The sequence below is a fragment of the Podarcis tiliguerta genome (genome assembly GCF_965153285.1).
Source record: "Podarcis tiliguerta genome assembly, chromosome: 2".
Taxonomy (NCBI): Eukaryota; Metazoa; Chordata; class Lepidosauria; order Squamata; family Lacertidae; genus Podarcis; species Podarcis tiliguerta.
Window position 1 is genome coordinate 115,539,928 of NC_139535.1, and position 17,154 is coordinate 115,557,081.

Below are 17,154 nucleotides of genomic sequence, written 5' to 3' on the forward strand. Positions count from 1 at the left end.
TCCCAACTTCTTGTGTTGTGTTCTTCCTGCTAATGTAATGATTATTTTTTAAATAATCCACGTATTTCCCCCATTCTTTAGTGATTCTTTATTGACCTGATTTTTAAACACATATGACATATTTTGTCATATGATGAACTGGAGAATATAATGAGAAGTACAAGATCAAGAGTTGTTTTTCCGATTTAAGCAAATCAATTGTGCGCATCAGGAAATATAGCTCCACTTTTTGTTTTCTTTCTTGCACTCTCTCTCTCTCTCTCTCTCTCCTTCTCCATTTATAAGAAGCCCATAAAAGTGTCTTTTTATATTCAGAACATAAGAAAAATGTGTGTGTGTTTGTGTGTAGATGTGTGTACGCACCACACACACACACAGAAGGAGAAACGTACTTGTATTTCTCCCCTTTTTTCTGAATTTAATGAGCAAATATTCCATGCCCAGCCTAACTGGAAGGATCTCTTCCCTCCTAGCACCACCTAGAGGGCATCAGAGGCAGAAGCAGAGAAGAAATCTGAAATCTGAAACTGGTACATGCCCCCCAGCCAATGGGAAAAGGCCTCCAACACTTCCGGACTGAAGCTTAAAAAGTCCAAGCATTGGTTGTGTAACACAAAGGACACCAAGTTCAGGAACAAGACCCCATCAACTGCCAGCAGTTGAAAGTTCTACAGAGGACGTAAGAAACTAAAAAAAATAAAAATATTGTTCAGTCTTTGATTTTCCATGGCTATGTTTAAAGGCATCTTCTGACATCTGTGCAAGGACCAAGGTTTGTGTTTGTCCTCCAGCACACCCTTTCCGGGCAGCGATGATGAACCTATGGCTCAATGGCTGTGTTGCTTAATCTTGTACAGTCATACCTCGGGTGGAATGCGCTTCGTGTTGAGCACGTTCAAGTTGCGCTCTGTGGCAACCCGGAATTAAAGGAGCTCATTACTTCCGGGTTTCGCCGCTCGCACATGTGCAGAGGTTGAAAATGACGTCATGCGCATGTGCAGAAGGGGCGAAAAATGGCGCGTGTGTGCCCAGACGTGCCATCACTAGTTACGTTTGATTCTAGATGCAAACGGGGCTCCAGAACGGATCCCGTTCGTATCCAGAGGTACCACTGTATTGGCTTACCTTAATGTGTGTGCGCGTGCAGACACAAGTGAATGCGCAAAGCCTGAGGGAGAAGAAAGCAGACAGCGGAAATCCATGGGGGGAAGCTGAAGTGAAGAGAGAGTGAAGAGTGGAGAGAAAAGGGTGGCCAGCCCACAGCCAGAGGGTTATGCTTTCCCTGGCAGTAATCTGGACCTACAAACCATGATCCAGGGAAGAACGAAGATGCTTCTTGAGAGCTTAGAGTGAAGAGGGGGTCCCATTGGTGTTTGTGAGCTACCCAACATTAAAAAATGTGTGGGTTAAGTATTCTGCTCCAATGTTAACCTGCAGAGAAGGGAACGTTCTTTTTGAATGAGTGAGTCTCACAGCACTTTTATGAAACATTTATTTATGTGACATTAAGCACTTTCCTTCCATACATTTTTATTATGGATACTCCACAATCGAGACCTTGACTGAAAGCAACACAGGCCTCGAATAAAATTTAAGATATTAACAGATGCTAAAGAAAGAGGTGGATTTGCCCTGCCAGACCTTAAACTCTATTATGAATCAGCCGCATTTTGTTGGGTGAAGGAATGGATGCTTCTTGAAAATACTGATGTTTTGGATCTGGAAGGTTTTAACAACGTATTTTCTTAGCATGCATACTTGTGGCATGACAAGGTTAAAGTTCATAGAGCCTTTAAAAATCATATTATCAGAAAAGCATTGTTTAATGTTTGGACAAGATACAAGGATTTGCTAGAAAATAAAACCGCAAGATGGTTGTCACCAACGGAAGTCAAGGCATTGAAAAAACTCAATATGGAGGCCAAATGGCCGAAGTATTGGGAAATTCTGGAGCAAGAGGGAGACAGGCTAAAATTGCAGAGTTTTGAAAAATTGAAAAACAGAGTGAGAGATTGGCTCCATTATTATCAAATAATGGAGGCATATAATTTGGACAAAAAATTAGGCTTCCAGGTGGAAAAATCAAAATTAGAAACAGAATTGTTAGAACCCAAAGTTAAAAATTTGTCAAGAATGTATAACTTGCTGCTGAAATGGAATACTCAAGATGAAACAGTGAAATCTGCTATGATTAAATGGGCACAAGATGTCGGGCATAACATTATGATGGCTGACTGGGAACAGTTATGGACCACAGGTATGAAGTTTACGGCATGCAATGCCTTAAAGGAGAATTTAATGAAAATGATTTACCGGTGGTACATAACACCAGTCAAGCTGGCAAAAATCTATCATCTGCCCGATAATAAATGTTGGAAATGTAATGAGACTGAAGGTACTTTCTTTCACCTTTGATGGATGTGCCCAAGGATTAAGACCTTCTGGGAGATTATATATAATGAACTGAAAAAGGTATTTAAATATACCTTCTTGAAGAAACCAGAGGCCTTCCTCCTGGGCATGGTCGACCAACAGGTGCCAAGGAAGGATAGAACCTTTTTTATGTACACCACAACAGCAGCAAGAATACTCATCGCAAAGTATTGGTAGACACAAGATCTACCCACCCGGGAAGAATGGCAGATGAAGCTGATGGACTACATGGAAATGGCGGAAATGACTGGCAGAATCCGAGACCAGGGAGAAGAGTCGATGGAAGAAGATTGGGAAAAAATTAAAGTATATTTACAGAAATATTGCAAAATTAATGAATGTTAGAAGAATATTGGAATGAAGTTATATGGTTTTAGTAGAAATGTTATAAAGAATTAAGCAAAAACTGATTGTCAATGGGCTAAAGTAGAAAATTTAAAGTTAGATTGTGTTAAGATAAATTATAGAACAAAAATTGGGAAAGAGGGAAAATATTTGCTGAATTAGCTAATTTGAACCAGAATACAGAAAAGGGAGGTGTGAGGAAGTCGAGGAAATAAGTGAATGAAAGATAAAGATATGGAATTTGGATGTGTTTTTAAAAGTTGTTGTTTTTTCTTGTTGTTTTGATGTACTGTTTTTTCTTTCTATTTTTGATGTATTGTTTGTTAAAAAAAATTTACTGTTTTTTTATTTTCTCTCATACTTTCTTTCTGTAACTATAAAACTTTTAATAAATATTATTTAAAAAAAGAAAAAAGAAAGCAACACAGGCCTGTGGATCCTGATGCTACTTCTAAATAAAAAAGGTATTGGGAAATCTAATTGGGGATTCCTCACATATGTGTCCTTGACTATAACATTCTGCATGATTCATATTCTCCATGGATATTTTAGCTGCCCTGCTGTTGATGCACAGGAGTGCCTTTGGCCCTTATACTCTGTCTGTTATCTTCCCTGCAGGTTTCAGCCATGTGGCTCTACCTGGCTGCCCTGCTGGGGCTTTACTTCCTTCGCCGATGGTACCAGGAGAGACAGACGGTGGAGAAGCTGACGGAGAAATATGTCTTCATCACGGGGTGTGACTCTGGCTTTGGAAACCTACTTGCCAGGCAGCTGGATGCCCGGGGCCTGCGGGTGCTGGCAGCCTGTCTCACGCAGAAGGGGGCAGAGCAGCTGGACAAGGCCACCTCAGAGCGCTTGAAAACCACCATTCTGGATGTCACCAGCACAGAGAATGTGGCAGCAGCGACGGAGTGGGTGAAGGAGCAAGCAGGAAGCAAAGGTTTGACCAAACACAGTTCATTGAGTATTCTGTTCTTATGGATATCATAGGCTGTATGTTGCATCCAATGTTTGGCTGCTTCTGAAACCAAGAAACCCACACTTTCTCTTCCTCACCAGTCTGGTAACATTTCCTTCTTTCCTTCCTTCCTTGTCTACATTTCATAAAATCTAGCACTGATGGGTTGTAAAAGAAAACAAAAAAACTGAAAGTGAGTTCCAAAGAGTGTAAAACAATAAAATGATCTGTGGAAACAGTTAAAAACAACTACTTGAAACATTCAATAAAATAAAATCAGCAATAAGGTAAAAACGGATTAAGACTTTCAACATTCAACATGTATGGGTAGGCTTTTCTAAACACACACACAAAATTAGGAGGCGCCTGTCTGATGCCCATGGTCTGGCGGTTCCTATATGTAGGTGCTGCCACACTCAAAGTTCAATTTCCAACACCTACGGAATGGGTATTATGTAACGGTGCCAGTTCTGCAGATTGAAGTGGTCAATTGGGCATATACAGTGGTGCCTCGCAAGACGAAATTAATTCGTTCCGCGAGTCTCTTCGTCTAGCGGTTTTTTCGTCTTGCGAAGCAACCCTATTAGCGGCTTAGCGGATTAGCGCTATTAGCGGTTTAGCGGCTATTAGCGGCTATTAAAGGCTTAGCGGATTAGCGGATTAGCTGCTAAAAGGCTATTAGCGGTTTAGCGACTTAGAAAAAGGGGATGGGGAGCGGAAAAAAATCTCAAGACTCGCAAGACATTTTCGTCTTGCAAAGAAATTCGTCCTGCGAAGTGCATTGAAAAACGGAAAACCCTTTCGTCTAGCGGGTTTTCCGTCTTGCGAGGCATTCGTCTTGCGGGGCACCACTGTATAGGATAAGATGATCTCGCAGGTAAACTGGTCCCAAGCAGTTAAGGGCTTTATATGCTAAAAATTTGCCTGGTAGCAAATGGGCAATCAGTGCAGTTCTCTGAGCATATGCTGGCAATGTCTCACTCCTGTCAGCAACCATGCTGCAGCCATCTGCACTAACTGCAACTTCTGGACCAAGTGCAAGTGAAGTCCCACACAGAACACACTGTAATCATCCACTCTTGAAGTAACCCATGCATGAATTCCTATGGCCAAGCTTTCCAGGTCCATGAATGTTCATAGCTGTCAAATCACACCAACTGCAGCTGGTAAAACACACTTCTAGCCACTGAGGCTACCTGAGCTTCCAGTGACAGAGCTGGAACTGGAAGTACCCCCAAACTGTGAACCTGCTCCTTCATGAGGCGTGCAATCCCATCCAGGGTGGACAACTGACCAATTTCTCTGACACAGGAACCCCTCACCCACAGTGCCTCTGCTTTGCCAGGATGCATCTGACCTCTGCATCCATGGCTATTGCTGTTTTCCCACTCTTTGAGATGACGGGTTCATGCACTATCCACCCAAAATGTTGCACTTGGGCAAAAAAAAATGAGAGGCACAAATACAAGATGGGTGACACCTGGCTTGAGAGCAGTACATGTGAAAAGGATCTAGGAGTCTTGGTTGACCACAAACTTGACATGAGCCAACAGTGTGACGCGGCAGCTAAAAAAGCCAATGCAATTCTGGGCTGCATCAATAGGAGTATAGCATCTAGATCAAGGGAAGTAATAGTGCCACTGTATTCTGCTCTGGTCAAACCTCACCTGGAGTACTGTGTCCAGTTCTGGGCACCACAGTTCAAGAAGGACACTGACAAACTGGAACGTGTCCAGAGGAGGGCAACCAAAATGGTCAAAGGCCTGGAAACGATGCCTTATGAGGAACGGCTAAGGGAGCTGGGCATGTTTAGCCTGGAGAAGAGGAGGTTAAGGGGTGATATGATAGCCATGTTCAAATATATAAAAGGATGTAACATAGAGGAGGGAGAAAGGTTGTTTTCTGCTGCTCCAGAGAAGCGGACACGGAGCGATGGATCCAAACTACAAGAAAGAAGATTCCACCTAAACATTAGGAAGAACTTCCTGACAGTAAGAGCTGTTCGACAGTGGAATTTGCTGCCAAGGAGTGTGGTGGAGTCTCCTTCTTTGGAGGTCTTTAAGCAGAGGCTTGACAACCATATGTCAGGAGTGGTCTGATGGTGGTTCCTGCTTGGCAGGGGGTTGTACTCTGGCCCTTGTGGTCTCTTCCAACTCTATGATTCTATGATTCTATGAATGTGTTCCAAAGAGAAACCATGAGTCTTTTCCCACAGGACTCTGGGGCTTAGTGAACAATGCAGGCATCCTCTGGCAAATGGCCCCCAACGAGTGGCTGACCAAGGAGGACTTTGTGAAGGTGCTGGATGTGAACCTGCTTGGAGCAATTGATGTGACGCTGCACATGCTGCCCCTCATCAGGAGAGCCCAAGGAAGGCTAGTCAATGTGTCTAGCATGGTCGGGAGGTTTGCTTATAGCGGAGGCGGCTACAGCCCTTCAAAATTTGCTTTGGAAGCATTTTCTGACAGCCTCAGGTAAATCATTCATTCTGCTTTTACATTTACTGCCGCTATGGTAGGGAAGAGACACTTTGAATGGCATGTGAGATTACACTCCTGAGAAACCCTAATTCATACTGTTTTTAACCTAAAAGGAAACTATCTTCATGTCTCTTTTATGCATGCTCACAAATCTATTTGTATTTAGCAGTTCTGTTGCTTTTGATCCTCCCCAAGAAAGATAAAGCAGTCATTAAAATGGGTAAGAAATCTGTCTGTAACTGGCAGGTTGGGCACAGGGAGAGATACGAACTCTGGGTTCAGGAGTCATCATGTTGTCTCTTTAAATTTTTTGTTTTCATCATAGGCGTGAATTACATCCTTTTGGGGTCAAAGTTAGCATCATAGAGCCAGGCAGCTTTGTAACAGAAGTTGATGAAACTTACGAAACGAACCTCACCAACTTATGGAACAAGTTGCCTGCTGAGATCAAAGACCTCTATGGGCTGCAGTACTGGAATAACTGTGAGTTGAGACATAGAAATTGCTTTTCCTTGCCCCACTCAGGGATATATATATATATATATAGAGAGAGAGAGAGAGAGAGAGAGAGAGAGAGAGAGAAGGAAAACTCTGGTCCTAAACCCCCGCTCGCTACCTTGCAGCTATTCTCATTTGTGAAAGACTCTCCTCCCTGGAAGAGAGGGGAGTGGTTGTGGCCGGGAGCCCGAGCACCGCCCCTAGCAGGGGGCGTTAGCCCCCTGCCTCCCCCAGTCACCTGGCTGGCGCCCACGCCCATCGGCAGGCACCCAACCAGGTGCTGCCAAGGGGGGCGTGTACAGCAGCCTATATGCTGCAGCGCCAGCCCCTCCTCGGCGACTAGGCCTTGTACCGGAATGACGGGGTTCATCTCTCAGACCAAGGGGACGACATTTGGTTGGATAGCGTCATCAGCAGCATTAGGGATTGGTTGCAGCTGTGAGGGTATTGGCGGCGAGCCTTTTCGGCTCGAGTGGCGGTTAGGCATTGGAATAATGTGTTGTGGTGTGTCGAAGGGCTAGGTGTGGCCATCACCTATGCCTTCAATTTTTGGGTATTCCGTTAAAGGAATCTGGCGGTCGTGTATTCTGTCCGATGCCTGCTTGGCGGGAGGCCATGGCACGACCCTCGGTGACATCAGGGGAGAGCCTATAGTTGGATTAGCATCAACAGGCTCCACCTACTGGCGAATAAACCCCCCTTGTTTTGGACATCCAATGCCTAAGCCAATACCTTTTCACTGCTGTAATCAATAAAGTTGTGGCCTTTTCTTGCCCATTAACCTTATATCACGTGTCCTTGTGTATTCATTCCACATTGCGGGGGTCGGGTCCTCAAACCACAAAGAGGTTTCAGGAGTAAACCCCGTGGAAAAATCCATACCCGCTGCTTTTGTTTTAAACTTTTTAAATTTTTAAATTGCTGTGACCCGTCTAGAAAAGTCTGAAGAGTAAACTCTACACAAATCTGGAGTGGAGTCCCTAAGACGGTTGGATAGCACCTTGTACATCTCCATCTGGCAACTCCTGCAGCCAAGCTGGTGCCAAACATCTTGCTCTCCTTTCTTTTGGACCGCATCAGTGAGGCCAAGAGGGGGGTCTTGTTGTCTGGGCAGCGCAGGACCTTCATACACTCTGCTCAGGCTTGTGCCCCAGAGAGGCCACTTCAGGCCCTGTGATTCTCCAGTGGTTTGATTTTACCTCTGGAGATGCACTCCATTGTCTCCCGAAGCAGACAATGCCAACAATAACACACACACACACTTGCTTTATTGCTCACCTTTCCCCATTAGTTCCCATGGCAGGTCACAGCAATTTAAAATATGATATTAAAAACAATTAATTACAGCCTCCCCCAGTAGGGTGGGTCCTGATACATGCATGCATGTATATTATCATATTAGCATATCATTTCATATCTTATCATAAATACATCATATATATTTTTTATTTGATGCTGATGAAAAGATGGTAGACTTTGGCACGGTCAAACACTGTGGTGCTGTGGGGTGAATTTTCCGAAACTGTCTGGAACCCGCCCCACTACCATGAGACATTGCCCATCCCGTTCTTTCTCTCTTCCGAATGGTCGCTGAAACCGGAGGGGAAGTTGCCATTGACATTTCAGGTCATTTCCTATAACATTCTGCATTGTCTGCACTGGACTGCATGGGGCACATAGCTGGGTTGGGCGAGCTACATGAACTAAGAAGCTCTTACATTCTGAAAAGCAGATGGGTCATTCTGCAGTTCTTCCCCTGCACCTTCTACATTTATCTAAAAAGATCTGCTGTGTCATGCAGATGTCATGTTTCAAAGAAGCCGAGTGCGCAAGAGGCAGGTGGTATGGCTAACACTCAGAAGCAGATGAGTTAATCAGTAATTGGCAGGGCAGGCAGAACTGAATCTGTGATCCCTGAACTCAAATTGTGAGGTAGACGTGGGCTACTGTGAAGCAAGAAGGCAGAAATATAGCCTACAAGGAAGGGTATGGCAGTGAGTACCTGCTGCGAAGATGCACCTAAACTCTCCAGAAAGGAGTTTAGTTAATGCCTGGCAGCTGTACTACTCAGCCGAAAGCTTGCCCGCCACGTCTTCCCGCTACTTATACCTGGAGCACAAACAGTAAATCAAGCAATAAAGCAAACCGAAAACCGCTGCCAGTCCCAAAGGTACCGATAAGCAAGAAGGGAGAATTGTACAAACCAATCCACCTATCTCCTCAGGATACACAATTCTTTCACAGTAGGTCCAGGGGGACTTGACACAGGCTGCCATTTTCAGCCTCATAAGTATTCCCCCACCCTTACAACTCAAAAGCTTTGCAAAGTTGGAACTGAGGTCCAGCTGCTTCAGAAATCTGGCAGCAATATCTTCATATGGCAGCAGCCCATAGGACGCACCTAGTTTTTTTGGGGGGGGAATAAAGAAAAAACATTATTTCCATCCGCCCAGTCGCGGGGCTGGGGTGGGGGAAGCCCTAGCTTCCCCCGACCCCAGGCAGCTCTCCGCAAGCCTTGGGAGACCGGCGCAACTTCCCGCCGGGCTCCCACGCCTTGTGGATATCTGCCTGAAGACCAAACCTGGTCGGGAGACAGCAGGAAGGCGCGCTGCACCTCCCCGCTGACCCCCCGCTTGTGGGGCTGGCGACGGGGAGAAGTGCGCTTCTCCCCATCGCCAGCCTCCAGATCAGGTCAGGAGACAGCGGGAAGGTGTGCTGCGCGCTTCTCCCCGCTGCCAGCCCCACACCTTCCCGCAGCGCACCTTCCCGCTGTCCCCCAACCTGGTTTGGAGGCTCCCAAGGCTTCCTGAAGCTTGGAGAGCGAGAGGGGTCAGTGCGCACCGACCCCTCTCGCTCTCCAGGCTTCAGCGAAAGCCTGCATTCGCCCCATAGGACGCGCACACATTTCCCCTTCATTTTTGGAGGGGGGAAAGTGCGTCCTATCCTATAGGGTGAAAAATACGGTATATATGATCTTTCAGTTCTGTTGTGGAAGATGCCAGGGCTCTGTGCCCAGTCAGTTACAAGGCAGGGATGATTTCTTTTTGTTCTTTTCCCCCCTCCACCTCTAGTTTCCCAGACGTTCTTCAACGGTAAATGGAGGAATACAGACCTCTGCCTGGTCACAAACTGTATGCAGCATGCGCTGACCTCCCGCTACCCCCGCAGCCGCTACACTGCAGGTCTGGATGCCAAATTCATCTTCATCCCCCTCTCGTACCTGCCAGCCTCACTTGCAGACTATATTGTGGCTTATGGGAGGCCTAGACCAGCCAAAGCTCTTTGCTGATCATAGACACACTTCAGACATGAATCTCTAGGAGAACCAAGGAATGTTGACTACAGCTGCACGATGCCGTCATTCCTACTTTCACCATCTCCAGGCTGGTAGCAACTGGAGCTCTCATCTCCTTCCCACTCATTCTGCTTTGCACCAAGATCAATCTACTGAGCTTTCTGTTTATTCACAGGAATATTCATCAACGAAGGGGGAATTTTGAAACATAAAACCCCACTCCCTGCACAGACACTCCATGAAATCACTCCTCAGACTGTCTGGGTTGATCAGCTGAATGTTCCACACCTACACACTACAGCCTCCTAACCAGAAGATGCAGGACTTCCTAGAAAGAGCCATAATTTGTTAAGGTGCTGGGAATTGCAACTCCACAAGGGCTCCGCTACCATTCCCGGAATTCAGCCATGAACTATGAACATCCTTGGAAATCCTCCCTCTGAATGTTGTAACTCTCCTCCTGGGTACGGCTGGGCTAGCATTAACCCTGAAGAGGGTTACAAAATTTAAACAGCTTTATCTAGGAAGCCTGAAAAAACATCGCCTTTTCATAATTACTCTTACATTTTGAAGGTATGTTGTCTTCAGTAAAGAGGTTTATTGCAGGTCCAGTCCCCAGACAAATAAAAGACCACTAATACTGGTTTGGATCGAAACAGGCCACAACTTTATGGAATACAGTGGTACCACTTTCATTTCTATACCACTTTATATTTTTAAGAAAAATCTCAAAGCGGTTTATTAAAACATCAATAAAATAATCCAGAATCAAATATTTCTGAAGAAAGTCAAATATAGAGTATACAGTCAAAGCAACATAATTAACAGAAAGCTAAAATATTACCTTACAATTTTCAAATAAAACATTGCAAAGGAGGTCAACTACAGAATACATATTTAACACGAAGAAAAATAACAAAAAATATTAAATATTTCCAAAAAAAAACCCTACAAAAAACATTGCTAAGTCAAGTCAAATATAAAATGCACATTTAAACCAGAATAATTAACAAGATAATAAAATATTATCATAAGCATGACACGACTGTTTAGCAGGCACAAAAAGATGGGGCAAAAGAATCCAATAGTTAGGGTTTGTTGTCTGGCATAGCAACGTCCCTCCAGTCTCAGCAGGCGCCTCTTCAGTGGGGCTGGTGAGTGTGGGCCTCACCCTCTAGGCCAGGTGCAGTGGCGTAGCATGGGTTGTCAGCACCCAGGGCAAGGCAAGTAATTTGCGCCCCCTAACCCGTGGATTTGCGCCCCCTAACCCTAACCCCCAGATGTTGCGCCCGGTGCGGCCGGCCCCCCCTGCACCCCCCACGCTACGCCACTGGCCAGGTGGAAAGGGCCTTGCGGGGAGCGGCCTTCACGACTAGGCAGCTGCCTCCTTGCGAAGAGCTCTGTATTTGTGCTTGCAACATGATGTTTTATTCAAGGGTTATAAATCTTACCAACTGCTCATTAATTCTTATCTGTGAAGTTACACCTGACAGGTAGAGCAGCCTCTGTTCCTTTGGAGCTTGGGATTTGGCAACCATAAAAAGCACCCTGGAGTCGCCTTTCTGAAACATGGTGTCGCTCTGTCGCCTTTCTGAAACATGGTGAAATACACTCACTTGATGTAAGGCGGCTCCAGGCATTTTGACCATAACTCACAATTAGCAATTTCATGTTTTGGCAGCTCCTCAAAGTAAGCCAAATACAAAACAAGAGTATCCTCTTACCTGCTTGGCAGCCTTTCCTTACATTTTGCAGGAAGTGTCATTGTCTAAGACAGCAAAAACAGCTATTTTCACAGTGTCTCAGCATGTACTTTCTCCCAGGACAGAATTACCTCACATCCCCAAAGCCTACCTTTCACATGCATTGGGGGGGGGGGGGTTAAGAGACGGGTTTAGACAGAAAAGATGACAAGGGCAATTTGAGGAGCTAAGCTCCAACTAGTCGCCCACACTCCCAAGGATGCAGCCTTCAATTTGGACTACAGGCCTGAAAGGTATTTATTTTGCCTTGCTGCAAACGTGCAAACAATAAAAATTCCATTTCTGCTTATTCGTCTGTGGTCCTTCGCAGATATAGCTGTATTCCACCCATCACACCCTGGGGCAAATAATTCCTGATTCAGTTCTTATAGCAAAAGGGACCTTTTAGTTTAGAGTTGTGAATGGGTTAGAATATTACTCTTATCACACACATCAGTAATTGAAGAAAGTTTCACAATAGCCTGGTTTGGTTCTCCATTGCTAGGTTATGCACACACTGTTAACATTCAAGAACTCTGGATTTGTGTAGCCTGCAACACTGTCATCAGTAGATCCATGAAAAGATGAAACAAAAACAATCACACTCCATTAAACAGCGAAAACCAGGTGAGCATCAAATTAAGACAACTTCTGTTATGTGATGGGCCAGGCTAAGGGAGAAGAATGCAGAGCAGAGGAGGCAGGTGCCACCTAATTCCGGTGGGATGCCAGAAGACTCTTCGTTATGTACCCACATCTTCTCTTGAAAATAAATAGTAGACTCTGAAGCAGTACAGTTGTACAAATCCTCAGCACCTAGAAGTGTCTAACCTTAGTTCAGAAGGGGTTTCTGTTGTCACGCTCACTTCTGGGCAATCACATTTCTGGAACCCCAGTGAGAAAGAAAGCATTTGAGGAAATCTAAGCGCTATCTCTCCTCTCACTGGTTTCCCCTTGAAAATCAACCCCTTCTTTCACAGCTTTATGTCAGGTACTACAAAATGTGAAGTTCCAGCCTCAAATCTTCGGTCTTACAGCACTTTGCAAGCAAACTTGCTACAAAGTCTATATATTGTATTGTTACAATACAATATATTGTATACAATATATTGTATTGTATACAATACAAACCCTTTGAAAAGAAAGACTCTGGCATTCATAGAATCATACAGCTGGAAAGGACCCAAGGGTCATCTTGTTTAACCCCCTGCAATGCAGGAATGGGACTTGCTGATCGAAAGGTCGGCGGTTCGAATCCCCGCGGCGGGGTGCGCTCCCGTCGCTCGGTCCCAGCGCCTGCCAACCTAGCAGTTCGAAAGCACTCCCGGGTGCAAGTAGATAAATAGGGACCGCTCAGGCGGGAAGGTAAACGGCGTTTCCGTGTGCGGCTCTGGCTCGCCAGAGCAGCGATGTCACGCTGGCCACGTGACCCAGAAGTGTCTCCGGACAGCGCTGGCCCCCGGCCTCTTGAGTGAGATGGATGCACAACCCTAGAGTCTGTCAAGACTGGCCCGTACGGGCAGGGGTACCTTTACCTTTTAATGCAGGAATCTCAGCTAAAGCATCGAAGACAGCCTGGCCCTTCCACCTTGTCTACTGTTTTTGAGGCTCATGGTCCTTCTGACACGAGTGAAGGGAGTGAGGCTTTTGATTCCTCTGGTGCCTTGTTCTCCCAATTCCAGCCTTCTAGGATCCCAGTCCCAGCCAGTCCCAGGGATCGGCCTAGGAGTATGGGTGCATGATACAGCAGGCATTCCAGTCCGGTTTGCCCCGGTCGCAATCTGCACCCCCTGGGCATGGGAGTTGAGGGTCTCAGCTTGCTCAGCATGTGGGGGGGGGGTCTTCTTCCCAGCCACTGGTGAGCCCGGCCCTTGTCCAGTTAAGGATGCCAAGAAATATTTGTCGCTTCGCCCGCCTGGGGATGGTCCCTTCCTGGTTCATCTGATGGAAACCAACACATGGCTCATTATAACCAAGGCCTGGCTGAAAGTGCATTACAGAACAACATCAAATTCCTTTTCAGCCTCTGTGCTTGAAGACCGTGATCCATCTAGATGGTATAGAGCAGACATGGGCAAACTCGGCCCTCCAGTTGTTTTGGGACTACAACTCCCATCCTCCCTAGCTAACAGGACTAGTGGTCAGGGATGATGGGAATTGTAGTCTCAAAACATCTGGAGGGCCGAGTTTGCCTTTGCCTGCTTTAGAATATCGGTGCCTACAGTTCCTAATAGAAAAGCTTCTGGTTTGTTTGTTTTTACAAAAGTTATTTTAAACATTTTTTTCAATTTATTATACAGTGGTACCTCTGATTACGTACTTAATTCGTTCCAGAGGTCTGTTCTTAACCTGAAACTGTTCTTAACCTGAAGCACCACTTTAGCTAATGGGGCCTCCAGCTGCTGCTGCCGCGTCACCGCCACACGATTTCTGTTCTCATCCTGAAGCAAAGTTCTTAACCCGAAGTACTATTTCTGGGTTAGCGGAGTCTGTAACCTGAAGCGTATATAACCTGAAGCGTCTGTAACCCGAGGTACCACTGTATATCATTTCCCAGAAAGCTTTTACTACCTTACATGGCCACCACATATGATAGAAGGTACCTTCTTTTTCTTTACATTTCCAGCAGGTATTTGTACTTGCTTTATACATTTTTGCTCACTTGCTAGGAGTCAAATACCACCGGTACATGATTTTCATATAAATTTTTTTCAGCGTACAACATGCTGTGAATTTCAAATCTGTTTTCCATAGCCTTTCCCAATGTGAAACCTGAATATTATGCCCCAAATCCATTGCCCAGTGTATCATTACAAATTTAACCTGTTCATCTTTTGCATACCATTCCAAGAGCAATTTATACATTTTCGACAATAATTTCAAATTGTTTTCTAACAGGTCTTTTTGTTTTTGACTGTCTTAAAGATATCATTTAATTGGTGAAACTGTAACCAATCTGTTAATAAATCCCTTATCTCTTCAAAATCTTTCCGTTTCACCTGATGTTCCACCTCGGTTAACAGCTCTCTATATGTCACCCTATTACTTCTCATATTTATTTTTTTCAAAGATATCACTTCTAATGGGGAAAGCCACCAAGGTGTTTTCTGTTCAAGTAAATTTTTATATTTTCCCCATACAGCAGATATGTCCAACCCATCGATCACAGGCCCGGTTCCTGTTGCTCCCGGGCCCGAGGCAGCCCAAGAGACCATAACATGCTCTTCACAAGAAAGGCAACGGCTCCAAAGCCGACACGAAAGACACACACGCACAAGAAAGGCAGAAGGAGAAGCCGGTGTGAGGCGGGAGCAGGGAGGAGGAAGACGGATTGAGGGTTGGCAATGGGAAAGCAGCAGCGGTGGATGGTGTAGCAATGTTGAGATGTTGTCCGATGTCAGTATTCCCTTTGGAGGCTTGCCGGGTTTGGAGGGTCTCTTCGCCGAGGGAGAGCCTGGAGGGTTCAGTGCCCCCAGCCGCCTCCCCCTAAAGAGGCGATTGATGTAGCAAAACAGTTTAATGTTGGAGCTCTCCTTCTCCTGCCAGCACGCGACAAATTAGTGAGATGGAAAGGACTCCTAATTACCCTTTGGAGTTGATTCCAAAGTAACATCACAGGAGGCAAACATGCCTTCCTAAGCGGGAGGAGGGTGTTGCTAGGACATTGGCATGGCCCCTTCTCTTTGATTCAGATCCGACTGGTGCAATATGTGGTGCAATAATGGCAAAATAAGGTATATGACCTGTTGGCTGCTGATGCTGAGCTTGCACAATATTTATAGATGTAGATAGGCTCATACTGTTTGTCTTTATTAAGCTGTTCAGTTAATAAAAAGCTAGCAAGACCTATTATTTATATTTGTTTTGGCTTCCCTCTGCTCCAAGCAGCTCATTGCTTCATGCAAAATTCCTCCTTCCCCTCAAGAGAGGACAGAGAGCCAGTGTGGTGTAGTGCTTAAGAGCGGTAGTCTCGTAATCTGGGGAACAGGGTTCACGTCTCCACTCCTCCACATGCAGCTGCTTGGTGACCTTGGGCCAGTCACACTTCTTTGAAGTCTCTCAGCCCCACTCACCTCACAGAGTGTTTGTTGTGGGGGAGGAAGGGAAAGGAGAATGTTAGCCGCTTTGAGACTCCTGAAGGGGAGTGAAAGGCGGGATATCAAATCCAAACTCTTCTTCTTCTTCAATAACACTGCGTGGGAGGATAAATAGAGCAGCAAGCTTCATGGTGGAGCAGGCATTGGGATTTGGTTTCTCCAAGGCTTGCTAGGTGCCTGTGTGTCCCCACTCTTGCAAGCTTCTTCCCTGCAGGTTTCAGCCATGTGGCTCTACCTGGCTGCCCTACTGGGGCTTTACTTCCTTCGCCGATGGTATCAGGAGAGACAGACGGTGGAGAACCTGACGGATAAATATGTCTTCATCACGGGGTGTGACTCTGGCCTTGGAAACCTACTTGCCAGGCAGCTGGATGCCCGCGGCCTGCGGGTGCTGGCAGCCTGTCTCACGCAGAAGGGGGCAGAGCAGCTGGACAAGGTCACCTCAGAGCGCTTGAAAACCACCATTCTGGATGTCACCAGTAAGGAGAGTGTGGCGGCAGCGACGGAGTGGGTGAAAGAACAAGTGGGGAACAAAGGTAACTTTTTGTTGTTTTGTTTCCATGCTCTGGATCAGGCCAGGCATTATCTGTATCATCATCTGCTTATCTTTATTCCACTTTCCCACAAAATGTAGCCAGAGCGACTCCCAATATATCAAAACGAAAAAGTATGACCATTTAAAAAAGTATTAGAAACAACTAAAATCAATAAGGCAATGAATGGGGAAGGAATTCCATAGGGTCACCTTAATTCAGCCTCTGTCAAGAGCTACTAGGATTGCCAAATAACCTGAAAGATTATTGCTTTATGCCTTTGACAGCAGCTTGTTCTGTGAAGTCACACAGTGAAACTTCATTTTGTATGAAGATACATGTTCCTATCTGATAATGTCTACATATACAAGAGAGCATAATCAATGCTGCAAGATTTTAATCTTAATTAAAAAAAAATTTTTTTTTTAAATTTAAATTTAAATTTAAATTGGCAAGCAGTTGCAGAACCTCAAACTGATTAGCCAGTGCCTCTGGATGGATCAGGCCAGGGATTTTCTGTATCATCTGTATCTTTATTCCACTTTCCCACACAATGTCGCCAAAGTGACTCCAAATATATCAAATGAACAAGTAATATTCAAAAAATTATTAGAAACAATTAATCCAAATATCCAAATATCAGTGAGTAAAAAAAAATTTTAAAACTATGCAATCAGCTTAATTCAACCTCTATAAGAAGCTGATCTGAAAGACATTTGCTTTGTGCCTTTGACAGCAGCTTATTCTGTGACATCAGCAGATGAAGCTCCTTG

General features: G+C 45.2%; 3 protein-coding genes across 7 annotated transcripts in view; 2 read left to right on the forward strand and 1 right to left on the reverse strand.

Annotated features, from left to right (window-relative positions):
* LOC310671572 (retinol dehydrogenase 16-like) overlaps positions 1–17,154 on the reverse strand; it is a 160,254-nt gene that overhangs the window by 31,082 nt on the left and 112,018 nt on the right. Inside the window, exon 1 of one of the 4 annotated variants that reach the window (XM_083427850.1) lies at positions 11,734–11,845. The exons of the other annotated variants lie outside the window; for them this stretch is intronic. The gene's annotated coding sequence lies outside the window, so the exon portion shown is untranslated. Of the gene's footprint in view, positions 1–11,733; positions 11,846–17,154 lie in introns of those variants that run through there. 4 annotated transcript variants of the gene reach the window in all.
* LOC310671616 (retinol dehydrogenase 7-like) lies at positions 65–10,612 on the forward strand. Its single transcript, XM_083427963.1, has 5 exons — positions 65–679; positions 3,397–3,718; positions 5,952–6,210; positions 6,542–6,699; positions 9,786–10,612. The coding sequence occupies exons 2-5, from the start codon at positions 3,406–3,408 to the stop codon at positions 10,001–10,003; spliced, it is 948 nt and encodes a 315-aa protein (XP_083284089.1). The 5' UTR covers positions 65–679; positions 3,397–3,405; the 3' UTR covers positions 10,004–10,612.
* The window catches only part of PRIM1 (DNA primase subunit 1), an 85,600-nt gene continuing 80,314 nt past the window's right edge, over positions 11,869–17,154 (forward strand). Inside the window, exons 1-2 of one of the 2 annotated variants that reach the window (XM_083427707.1) lie at positions 11,869–12,005; positions 16,063–16,384. In XM_083427707.1, coding sequence (XP_083283833.1) covers positions 16,072–16,384 — 313 coding nt within the window. In that variant the 5' untranslated portion in view covers positions 11,869–12,005; positions 16,063–16,071. Of the gene's footprint in view, positions 12,006–13,297; positions 15,576–15,954; positions 16,385–17,154 lie in introns of those variants that run through there. The other variant, XM_083427705.1, reaches the window with a different exon arrangement.